This window comes from Penicillium hordei (assembly GCF_028827395.1).
Source record: "Penicillium hordei strain IBT 12815 chromosome Unknown utg000002l_segment0_segment0, whole genome shotgun sequence".
In the NCBI taxonomy this organism is placed as follows: domain Eukaryota; kingdom Fungi; phylum Ascomycota; class Eurotiomycetes; order Eurotiales; family Aspergillaceae; genus Penicillium; species Penicillium hordei.
Window position 1 is genome coordinate 4,800,411 of NW_026623143.1, and position 12,165 is coordinate 4,812,575.

Here is a 12,165-nt window from a genome sequence, read left to right on the forward strand (position 1 = left end):
ATCGGGCCCGGGTAAGAATTGTTTTCGTGCGGTTCCTGTTCGTCCCGATGTCCACTCTCCCTGTGTCTAGGACTTAGTCTAGTATATTGCTGTATAACAGCTATTCTTATACCAATGCTCATAATTTGCAAATTTTGGATAAAAATAGTAATAGTACGTCCAGTACCGGCATCTAATGATCATTTCTAGGGGAAAAAAAAGGAATAAAACGCCGTGGGAGTCTATGAACTCAGTGGTATCGTGCAGCTAAAAGATAAAAAAAAGGTCATGAACCACCATCACTTTCGCCTCGGCGTAGGCGTTCGCTTCGGCGTACTCGTCCAAACATTTCCTAGTCCAGACCTCCTCTCTCCAGACCTCGGCGTCCCCACCTGCTGCAACAGCTTCTGCGCTGCAGGCGTAAGCATCTTTCCCTGGGCATTCCCTCCACCATAGACAGAGCCCCTACTAGACCCAGCCCCAGGTGTAGACCCAGCCCCAGGCGTAGACCGAGATCCAAAGTCCAAACGAGGACTGCTAGCAAATCGCGGCGTCAACGAGACAGGCGTCTTCGTAACACGAGCAGCCTTTTCAGCACGCTTGTTCCGCGCCATGCGATCGACCATGCGGTGATGCAGGGCTTCGCGCTTGCGAGTCTCGCCAAGTTGAAAGGGATTTGGCTTTTCAGAGGTCGGTCCGAGGAGGCGCCAGTCAACTTCCATGTCGTCGGTTTTGGAGTTGGAGCCATATGTGAATTCAGGCTCGGGCTCGTCCTCGTCGACGAAGGCGTAGCCGTTCACCCTCGGGGTTTCGCTTCCTGCGAAGGCGGATGCCGCTTCGGACTCGCTGAGATGCGGTCGGCCGGCGATGGCGTCTTGGATGGCGGATATTGAGGGTGAAGGGGGAACGGAGCTGGCGGCGTCCGCTGCTGCTGCGGCATGTGGGTCTAGAAGTCTGGTATTCTGATAAAGAGTTCGCTTAGGAGCTGCTCGGGATGTCATTTCTGCTTTCTGTGGGAGCGTCTCGTGGGTATCCTCCACCGAGGAGGGGAGGAACATGAGGGTGTTATCTGGGCGGCTTTTCCACGAGTCTGGATTTGCGGGGCGAGCATCTAGGTCTGTTTTTATGGCGGGCTGGACATGCTCGTCTCGTTTGATAAGGCCCATTTGTGGGTTTCCGCCTTGAGCTGTGATGCGCTTGATTTCTTGTTGGTGGTGTGCAATTTGTCGAGCGGAGGGAATCTTATTCCCGCTCCAAAGCCAGGAATATTTCCCCCGTCGCTTTTCATTCTGCTTGTCCAGGACTTTGTTGAAAGACTCGTTGTCTTCGCTCGTGTACTTTTCCTGGAACGCGACCAGTCCCATATTCGATACATCGGGAATATGCCGGTCTTCTGTTTCAGTTGCCGCTGTGGAAGTCGATACTACAGACATGGGAGTATCACCTCCCCAGCCATGTGGAGTGTCACCCGGCCGTCCCGCCGGGAAATGCTGTGGGGTACTCGGAACCGATGCATAATCTGACTTTCGTCTTGCATTCGACCCCGGGGTGGGCGTGCGCATGACGCCTGCCAACTTCTTTTTGGAGCTTGCAATCCATGCTTTATCCTTTGATTCAAGGGCTTCCAAGTACTCTTGTTTGATCTGTGTTTCGAGCAAGCCCGGAAAGAAGTCGCGGGCGATAATGTGGGACAAAGCGTTGCTGTAGATGTCTTCATCAAGAACAGTCGCAGGGCGTTTGATTCGCTTCGGCGGTGGTGGAGGAGGCATAAGCTGGCCAGCTGATTGCTTGACCAGCTCCTGTGAAGGAGTAGACGCCATGTTTGTAGAGCAAAGGCTTGGGGAGTGAACAAGGAAATCTGGAATGAGAGGTGGATGAGTTGGTGGCGATAAGATAGCGGGTCATATGATTTTGATCTAACCGCTTTAGGTAATCATACTTCAGACATCACTATGTAACATATTGCATGCATAGATCACATCATCCTAAGGTAGTTCTAAAGTTGAGAAAGACTGACTAAACCTGGATAGGCTCCAAGGTTGGAATTCGCACCTGGGAAGGGTTCTTGGGGGGTCATTAGAAGTTCTGTACGCTTAATGATCGGCGCTCATGTGGCGCTGATGTTAATAGGAGATAATCGATTTGGAAAGACACGAAGCGCCCAATATTTGGTGCATATTTTTATTGCTACAATCACTACAGTCTTGATACATACAAAGCCTGTCTTCCCTTTCGAATGTCGGAACTCTCTCTCTCTCTCTCCACTTCAGAAAGACTAAAACAGAGAGTATGTATGATATAAAGATAATTTCATAGATTTGTATTCAGAGATATATTTCTAGGTATCCATGCCTTATTTATACTGTTTATGTACATAGTCATAGATCTAATAGAGGTCCAATTTACCCTTTACATGGTGTTAAGCCTCTTTGGGACTACACTTTCATCATCTTTACTCATACCATGATTTATAAACTCCTTGCAGCATTAGAAGCCTCTTCTACATTTTGTATCTTCTACATTGCTAATATTTCTTTATCTATCTTGCTTGCCATCATTACCTACATAGGCATCTATACACAATGTTGATTTCGACGAAAGAAATCCTCCCTTGTATCAACCAAACCCCCAAGACCACTCCTATCACGCCTGCCTGGAACCGATATATACACCAATGTTTTGAACCCAAATTTGATACCAATCCTAGCTCGAGATATCTAGGCCCGAATTTCCTAAACGCCCTTCCTGTCGAGCTATTGCGATCAATAGCAAATTTCCTTCAACTTGAGGATATTTACTGTCTCTCGCTTTGCAACAGTCGATTTCTCGTGCTATTCAGGAGTCAGACGAAGCAAAGATACTACCTGGAACAAAATGCCATGTTGTCCTTTTTACATCGACTCGAACATGATAACCCGCGATACTTAACTTGCGATACCTGCTTAATCCTTCATGCCGTGGACAGTATATCAGAGCCCTTTGAGTTATCATCCGCAACGCATACCTACCCGCCTCGCATTGACTGCCCTGTGGCTACGTCTAGAAATGGTTTACATGATCATTTCTGGATGGCTATACATAACGGTTCCAGTACATACTCTCATTATCAGCTTCACTTTTCGCATATTCACCTTGCTACGAGACGATTCTACCGCGGACCTCCAAACGGAATTAGCACAGATGCACTATCCTTCACCGAAGTGACAAATGACTTTCTTCGGGGAGACAGAGTCGTCAGCCCGACTACTCTATTTTCAATTGAGGCACAGATATGCCCTACGCCACCGAGTCTACACTTGAGAATCCAGGATGTCATGTCAATGGAAAACACACGCCTACTAGCCAACGACGAAGACTATTTCGAACCGGAACAGAATTACTACGCCATGCTGCGAGCTTGCAAAAACTTATCAAAGCCATTTTGGATGCAGGATATTCCTCTAAACAAATACCCGGCCCGCCAGTATTCCACCTGCGATCAATGCAACACCGACTATGAGGTTCAATTGTTTGTAAACCCATCAGATGGTCGTATCACCGTAGTGATGACGAGATGGATCAACCTCGGGGCCGGCCTCAGCCCAGATGATCTCCTATGGAGAATCAACGCAGGGCGTATGTGGGGAGAATCTGAACTTTGGACATCAGGCTTGGGAGACGGATACGTGGACTGGAGTCCTCGACGTACATTTGAAGCCCTTGCCAATACCTCGCTCGAACATTTGACTGCTCACAATCTATGCTACCTCGAAAACCAGAGATATCAGACCGTGACGGTACCGATCCCCCTCAGTACGCCTCCCTCCTGGGCACTGTGGAATGGGGCAGCTATACCTTTGTGAATCTTTGGTGATATATGGCCTTGGTTTTAGTGATGAGATGGATGGAACAGAATTATCTGTAACAGTTGCTGCTTGCATGTGTTGTGTACTAAATTATTTTGATTTTGATTTTATCTTTACAGCAAACAATGTTTTACTTGAAGCTGAAGCCTGTTTCTAATAACTTTTTCAAACACTTTCTTACATTCTTATAGTCTCTTCTTCATATCTCCCATCTTAGTCGACCAGAATTAACAGACACAAAGTTGCAAGTGCTAGTAGGTCTCCTTGTCCCATGGACGATTCGCCACGGCGATCATAGGTCCTCTATCAGATCATCAAAGACAGTGAGTGCACTGATCTTGTAGAACTATATCGATACCAAATCAGCTAAAATCCTACTTCCCTTCCATAGGTCTTTACTTAATTCAACTACACGTTCTTCCTCACTCTACACCGATACTTGCAAAGTCATGCCAACGAATGGTATTGGAGCAGATGAGCTCCTCTATAAAAATCAAAGTCTATAACAAAGAGACAAAAAAAACCAGGGAGTAGCGAATGACCCAAAACGAAATCCAAAATATCCTCCAAAGGATCCTTTTCCGTTTCCTTTTTTTCTGTTTTCCCAAATCGCCCTTCCAAGACACCAGGCCAGTAAAAATTCGCTATCGCTGAGAAATGCATCGAGGTGAAAGATTGACCACAGCTGAAACACGCAGAACCAAGAAAAAGAAAAAGAAAAAGAAAAACATATGGCTCACAAGTAACGACAAGACAAGTTAAACATAAAAACAGAGACACAAGGAAAACACAGATCGTGGACTCGTTGAGAGAGGGTTGAAGGAGGGGTGTCTATCGGATGACAAAGCGAGAGATGTGAGATAGATATGCAAGGGATGAAAAAGGAAAAAAAAAGAAATCAATACAAAATAGGGGGTTGATGATAACGATAGTGATACTCAGTGAGCGGTTGTTGGGAAGAGAGAATAAGATGGCGAGCGAGCCTTCTTCCGATTCGGGTTTCTGGGAGGAACAGGAGGCAAAGGAGCCTCAAATTTTATCGGTTGGGACTCGACCTCCGAAATGGACTTGGCGCGGTCATGAAGCGACACGGTAAGATCCGCGCCCTCAAGACTCGTGCTGCTGTCATTCTGGAGGAAGTGTGCCTCGGCGAGACTCTTGGTCTGGCGGTGGTGGGAGGATGATGAAGGGCGGGTAAGCGCCTCGCCGGCTGTCAAGCGGTCTGTTGGCATGAGCTCACGGCTGCTGGACAAGCTGTGGATGAGCTCTGGGACGCTGTTCGTCGTCGAGATGGAGGAGCGGTGCTTGCGCACGATGGAGGCCGCGCGAGAAAGCATCAGGCTCTCTTGCGAGTTGCACTTGCTTATCGGGGAGAAGCTGTTGCGTGGGGAGATGGGACCCATCATGCCCTGCGAGAAGGGGAAGTGGCGGTCTGATTCGCCATCAGTCGTCATGTACTCCTCGTATAATGGCTCGTGGAAGGTTGGTTTGCCCATTGATGGGAGGATCGAGGAACTGACGGGATGGAAATAGTCTGCGCCCCGCGCGATAAACTCCTGCTCATAGTCTACGGTTGCCGGGGTGGGGGCGGAGTGGGAGGGCATCGATTGGGCTGGGCTGGGGTCCAGGTCTGGGGTTGGTAGGGCGGAGGTGCTCAATGGGCTCGGCTGGAGGTGTCGGGTTTTCGGGGCCAGCCACGGGCCTTCGCTGGACGCTACGCCGACTTGAGGGCGTGCTTCATCCAGGGATGTGCGAGACCAATCGAAGTTGGAGGTGGACTCGGCTGCGTGCTCATAGCAGTAGTCGATGTCTGCGTCCCACGAGTTATACAATTCATCCTCGTATGAAAATCGGTGCAGGCTGGCGATCGGCTCGGGTGGTGTGATCTCCACCTGGGCGCGAGGGGTATCCGTGTCCTGAATATGTTGAGGAAGTGTCGGCGAGCCCAGCGCCTCAGAGAACTTCCTAGAGAGCTCCTCGGCTACATAGACCGACATTGGATCTTTGTGCTCGCTGGCGCTGGGTGATTGGGTATTGGCTGGAGGTGGGCTGGTTTGAGAAGTTGTGCCAGAATTGGGACGTCCCAAGCTGGACTCGGGGCTGTCCCAATACCGAGTTCCTTCCTCTTCCTCGGGAACATCTTCCAAATCATAGTGACTGCCGATGGACGAGGTCCTGGTGCTGTCAACCGCGGGTTCGGGGCTGAAAAACCGGGTTGGCTGCGCTGATTGGACACACTCTGGGTACGTCATCGCAGTGGACAAGCCCAGAATCTCGTCAATGGCACGGGGTGCAGGCTCAACAGTCTCAGGCGGAGGAGTCTCCGGCACAGCAGGAGGTGGGGGAGTGGTGGGGCAGGACCGGGGATATCTCGAGACTGGCCGCGAGAAGTTTTCGTTGGCGCGAGATTCCCTGCGTGCGTGGTTCTGGTATGTTTTTGGAGAAGCCGGCGGGCTTGCGCTGGGCACATCCACCGTGGTGGCAGTTCCAAGCGAGCCCAGGTCATCGCTGGAGAAATTCCGGAAATGAATATCCTCGGCGCGGATACCTTTCAAACCGGTCTGGGGCCGTTGAGATGCTCGGATGGCCGAAAACTCAGTGACGAGATCGTTCTCGCGTGTTTGATCCAAAGCCTGGAACTGCGATGGGTTGGTATGAGTCAAGTGGTGGAAGTCGAAGGGATCAGAGATAATGCTTTTCAAGCGCTCGCCTATATCGATTGTCGAGGGTCAATTGAGTCCACAATTTCCGCTGGCAGTGGCTGGCACACTTACTATGATCGGGATGGCGGGCACGACGGCCAAACATCTCCCTCTCAGGCCGAGCCTTCTCGCGATCGGCCTCGTCTTCCTCGTCCAGCGTGGAGACGATGTTGATCTTGCTACCCTGTCGACGCAGGATGCGGCTTCCCCGCGCCAAAAAGGACCGGGACGACTTGTCCTGCTTATCGGAGCGGAGCCCCAATGACGAACCAGCTCGCTCGTCAGAGACAATTGAGCTATCTGTCGAGGTCATAGAAGAACCTGGCGAGCGGCGTGAAGAAGTGGAGGTGGTGGTATTGCTTCTTGAGCGACCGCTAAAGACAGATAGACGCTTGGGGCTGTTGGCGTGGGCAATGGACCTGGAACGGATATGTGCGGCATGTTCTGGTTGTTCGTTGGACGAATTCGTGGACGGACGGTCACTGCCGTCGTCGTTGTCCCAGGCTTTAGCCATTGGGAGTGGAAAGGTCGACATGGTGGGAAGTGAAAGAGAGAAACTACACCATGATAAGACGAAATCTGGAGATCTCCGCCGACTACAACATAAAGGAGCGAAAGTGGAAAGGAACGGTTCTCGAGTGGAACAGAAAGAGGTCGTGCCGATGATAATAAATTAATAGAATACTCGATGACAGGGCAATACAAGACACGGAGCAGTGGTGGAGCCGCGTTCAGGGGTATTTATGGTATTTATTTTTCCTTTTTCTTTTTCCTCCCCCCCAATTATTAGTATATGATGTTATAGTCATATATTCTATATTTTGTGTGCTATTCTGTTCCTATCACTCTCTTTGTTTGAATTAGAACGGTTACACCATGCACTAAGCCGGGTTTATATATATCTTTCGGTCACTATTGATCATATTCCATACACAAACAATCTAAAAAATGAGAAAACAAAAATAAAGCAAATACAATATACACGGGATAGTAACCAAGGTACGTACCTTGGATCCATGTCAAGGACTTCGGGAATTCCCAGCATAGAACCGATACCCAAGCCCGTCTTAGTGGCATATGCATCGAGCCAGGGGGTTGGTCCTGAACGTGCTGGAGACCCGCGTGTGGGGAAAAGAGAAAAAGGAGCTATACCTTGTTCAGCAAGTATAAGCCCTCCGATACGCCCCGTTTTGATATTTATTTATTTTTGGGGTTATTTTTTACCCATGGTTCCAAGGTTTACCGTTAGCTTTGACCCGTGGACACGGGAGAGAGGGGAAAAACACATACACGCGATCTGGCTTATAGATTGTTCCTCCTACAGTGGTACTCCATATCCATGCATATTATCCTAGTAACAAGTCAATGTCATTGGACAAGATATTCAATTGAATACCCAATGACAAGATTGACAAGATTGAAACAATTGCATATTGTACTAAATCCTTACTCCCAGGTAGCAACGTTAGGACTTGAGTGGAGAGGGACAAGCCCTTATCACGATAAGTTGGGCGCACACTGGAAGCTTGGATCCATGGATATGATTCCCTTTTTTCCCCATGCAACATAGAAGGGTGGTACATACCAAGATACATAGTAGTATTCTCTATGTGTGTTTCTAATTTATTTCTATTTAATATCTCGAGGTCCTCCAGGGCTTCCCTTCCTACAATCTCTCTGCCTTGCGTGAGGCCTGAAACCAGAAACGCCTCTTCCCTTCCCCGCGTATAGCGGAGCCTCGGTTCAACGGTTTTAATCACAGGTTCCGGCCCTAAAATTGATTCTAGTGTTTAGTAAAAAAAACATAGGGCTTGGGAAATAGTCTCAGATCGAAATCTACTTTTTCGGGTTCCGGCAGTGGGGTTCCAGAAGTCATAATAACATTGTATTACAGAGGCAATTAAAATGGTATTATAGCCTAGGTATACATGTGCTAGGCATTTCTCCAGTTTCTCCAGTTCAATCTAAACATCCCTGTAAAGAAAAAAGGTGGACAGGCAAGGATCTCCCATGCAAGTTTGTTCCTGTGATATCGCCTAGCTGTAGGGGCTGTTTAGTACTTACAAGCCTCGGGGAGTGCCGGTCTCCTATCTCATGCAAATTGAGAACTTTTTTTTTTTTAAAAAAAAAATCATTAAATTAAAAAAGCAAAACGGATCAGACTACATGCAAACTTCACACTTCCTCGGGGATGCAAGATGAAGCTGAAGAATGTGAGTATCCGTGTATCGGGAGCCACCGTTCCCTTACTCCGTACGTTTTACCTGTCGGAGAGTTGCATTGTCTCAGGGCGGGGTATATCCATTGTGCCTGTACTGCCTGGTATGTGCATATTATGACCTTGGAAGCACGGAGTAGTACATAGAATTGATTAGTAGAATATAGAGGTGAAGTCTTGCGCATTACTTTTTCCCGTTACGGTAACTCGACACACATATTCTAATATTCACTTGAGCAAGTCTATAAGTCAACAGTCAACTTCCTATCTAGTGTGGAAGTGGAACTTAACCTGCAGCTAGGACGATTCGAAACAAGGGAGAAACCCGGGAAAAGTAAAACAAAACAAAACACAAAACACAACCCAAAACTGTCTCGTTCTATTTCAGAAGTCCAATATACCGCTAGTTGTAGTGTGTGTATCGATGTTGTAAAGTGGGTTTCTGGTGATCTCGTAGTCTAGACCGTTTACTCCGTAATAAGGACTCTGTTCCTACATTATACATGTTGTACCTGCGTTGTGCGGTAATTGATATTCTTAATCACTACTTACTTTGTACTGGTATCCCCGTTCAGGAGGTCCTAACCAACAAGCACGTTCCCCATCCCCACCGGTCGTTCGCGTTTCGCGTCCACAGTCGTCATCGAGCACCGGTACGTACCAGTCTTTATCTTATAGGCCCAAGCGTCCCCGGTGTTCTTCCCGGTGTGCTTCCTCAGCTTAGATTTGTGTCAGGAATATGCCCCGAAATTGGAGTGTCGTCGGCTGTCAGATCTTTTTTTTGCTTTTTTTTGGGGGACATTTTGGGAACAAAGATGAAAGATCAAATAGAGTAGGAGACTCTTGGAGTATAATGCAAATTCGGTTTAAAGATGGGCCAAGCCCTCAAAAAGTAGAAATGTGGCTTAATAGTATAATATAGGCATAGAATCGGTATAAGATAGACACAATGTGTAGGTCCACGGGTATAATAATAAAAATAGGGACGACTCCGTAGAATAGCGCAACACAAGGTTTGAAGGGACACGTTCTAGAATAACAGGGGAAGGTAAATTATGACTATCACTCCGTCCCCATCTTGATTCACATGGTTCGCCTATCACGAACACGTTCCTATCCATACTTCCCGAAGATCGACAGATCTAATTCCCCTGAAACATGAAAGTTTGGTCCCCGAGAGGCAGGTTCCATACTCCGTACCTTCAGAGTCAATTGCAAGTCCGTCATTTTCCCGAACCTTGACGGCCATAAATCCCACGGGGGTAGTTTAGTATCGCATACCGCGCTATCATATTAGTATGGGCACGACCAAACAGTCGCCTATCTGGGTAAAGTACATATGTATGCGCCCGTTGGAACTCTGTATGTATCATGTGGAGGATGGATCAAGCTAACGTTGTAACTATAGGGGCCCATTGACACCTGCCATACTACCGAGACGGAATCCTCCAAACCATATTTCATTCCATTGGAGATAGGCGCGCTAGTAGTCAATATTGAATGTTACTATGTGCGACGATCCGAGTGCCCGGTGATGTAACCTGGCATTGACCGTTAAATTGAGTACTACATAATAGGACATGGTAGGGATTAGCTATGTTGATGGTACTCGGTACGGAGTACAGGGGGCTCCTTTCATGTTCCAAGGGTATATTTTGTGATACATGGGACTTCCAAGCTTGGGTTCTTCGGGAATGATCAAATAGTAAACAAACAAATGGGAGACTATTGGACATAGCTGATTATCATTGTTTCTTTGTATACTTCGTAGTCCATCCATCATATTCGAGGCATTGGGAAATGTGGAATTAAAATATTGAAATATTGAAGCCTAGAATTTTGATTCCCAGGCACTAAAGCTCATTAAATATTAAAAAGTGATATCAAGCCAAATCCATAACACCAGTTCTTTGTCATTCGAGGCCCAAACTGAGAAGGCCACCCAATTCTAAGTTGCACGTTAGCTTTACTCTTCTCGAGGCAAAGGATGAAATGCCCACAATTAGATCATGAGATCTAGATGGTCCATTCGAGGTTGGGTTATCTACCTTATTATCCACTAGATCCTCGGAGCTTGGATGTTCCGGTCTTGTTGAGAATGACGGCCAATTCCACAAGCAAGTCGTGGTTACTTTACCTGGCAGCTCCGATGGTATCAGCACCGCCGACATTGACAGCAGCACCAAGCTTGCCGATAACATCGGAGCCGGAGTCATCACCGCCGTGACCACCATCACGCTTGTGATCGAGAACACCAACGGTCTTGTCACCGCCGACGTTGGCAGCGAGACCAAGGTCGCCGATAACATCACGCTTGTGATCGAGGACACCAACGGTCTTGTCACCACCGACGTTAACGGCAACGCCAGCATCACCGATCACATCGTTCTGGTTGGGGACGGGGACAGCAAGTGCTGTGATCGCCAGCAGGACGGGACTGAAGAGATTGCAACGCATTTTGATATGGTTCAAACTGTGGTGTTTGTTAGACGACTACTTGAGTGTGGATCTGGTAGGCCTGTACTAACCGAAGTAGATTATAAGAGGACAATGAAGAAGACTGACAGCGATATACCTGGGGCGATGATCAGATCATTTAAATATCTAATTGTCCTGTCGTCCCTGATCTCTGGATAGATGTTTGCGGCATAATAACTGACGTGCTTCAGGAACTTAAGCACCTCAGCAGCAGCTTGGATGGTGTTCTACCCGGCTACTCTGTAGACATTGTGGACATAGATCTCGATCTATGACATATGCATAGTTGTGATGGAGTGGATGGTAGTAGAAAGACTGGAGACGGCAAACCTTAGATGGCCCTGGTAACCGGCCTTGTGATTAATATAGAGATATATGCCGTGATGGCCATAGTAATAGAGATTCTAGAAATGATCCGTCGATTGTAGATTTTGTTGACGATCCTTAACTTGTTTGACGCGGGTGACGCCCAAAACGGCGGTTCCCGTTGATATCATCGGTCTCGATGCTACGCTACACCTGGATCTCTTCTATATTGCACATGAGTTTTGCGGCTTTGTTTTTGTTTTTCTTAAAACGACTGGTTTTTTTTTGAAAATAGAAATTGAGTCATGGGGGTCTTAATAGAGCAAATGTGAATATCCTAACATTCTATACTTGTATGTTATAGACCCTGAAGTTATCAAACTGAAACCTCTCGGAACCAAGCCTAACGACAATAGAGTTATCCCTTGTAAGAGCACTATCTCCACATATGGAAAGGCTTGGAATCCAACCGTACCGAGTAGAAGTATTAGATTTAGGGATTTAGAGATTTCTTCCGATGTTGTCTTAAAACCTTGTACTAAAAAAAGCGTCCTAGGAGGTATCCATTTTCCATGTCGATATAGTGGCTTTGTATGGTGTATGGTGTATGGTGGATGGTGGATGGTGGATGGTGCAT

The 12,165-nt window shown here is 47.5% G+C and overlaps 4 protein-coding genes across 4 annotated transcripts; 1 reads left to right on the forward strand and 3 right to left on the reverse strand.

Moving 5' to 3' along the window:
- Positions 1-278: 278 nt before the first annotated feature.
- Positions 279-1,799, reverse strand: N7537_005140 (splicing factor ESS-2 family protein; the record flags this gene model as incomplete). The annotated part of the gene is made up of 1 exon (XM_056896197.1): positions 279-1,799. One exon carries the CDS (start codon positions 1,797-1,799, stop codon positions 279-281), a length of 1,521 nt encoding a protein of 506 aa, XP_056755945.1.
- Positions 1,800-3,293: 1,494 nt separating this feature from the next.
- N7537_005141 (uncharacterized protein) lies at positions 3,294-3,821 on the forward strand (the record flags this gene model as incomplete). The annotated part of the gene is made up of 1 exon (XM_056896198.1): positions 3,294-3,821. The coding sequence occupies one exon, from the start codon at positions 3,294-3,296 to the stop codon at positions 3,819-3,821; it is 528 nt and encodes a 175-aa protein (XP_056755946.1).
- A 941-nt stretch (positions 3,822-4,762) lies between these two features.
- N7537_005142 (uncharacterized protein) lies at positions 4,763-7,061 on the reverse strand (the record flags this gene model as incomplete). The annotated part of the gene is made up of 2 exons (XM_056896199.1): positions 4,763-6,534; positions 6,599-7,061. 2 exons carry the CDS (start codon positions 7,059-7,061, stop codon positions 4,763-4,765), a joined length of 2,235 nt encoding a protein of 744 aa, XP_056755947.1.
- Positions 7,062-10,877: 3,816 nt separating this feature from the next.
- N7537_005143 (uncharacterized protein) lies at positions 10,878-11,201 on the reverse strand (the record flags this gene model as incomplete). Its single annotated transcript, XM_056896200.1, has 1 exon — positions 10,878-11,201. One exon carries the CDS (start codon positions 11,199-11,201, stop codon positions 10,878-10,880), a length of 324 nt encoding a protein of 107 aa, XP_056755948.1.
- Between the last annotated feature and the right edge of the window lie 964 nt (positions 11,202-12,165).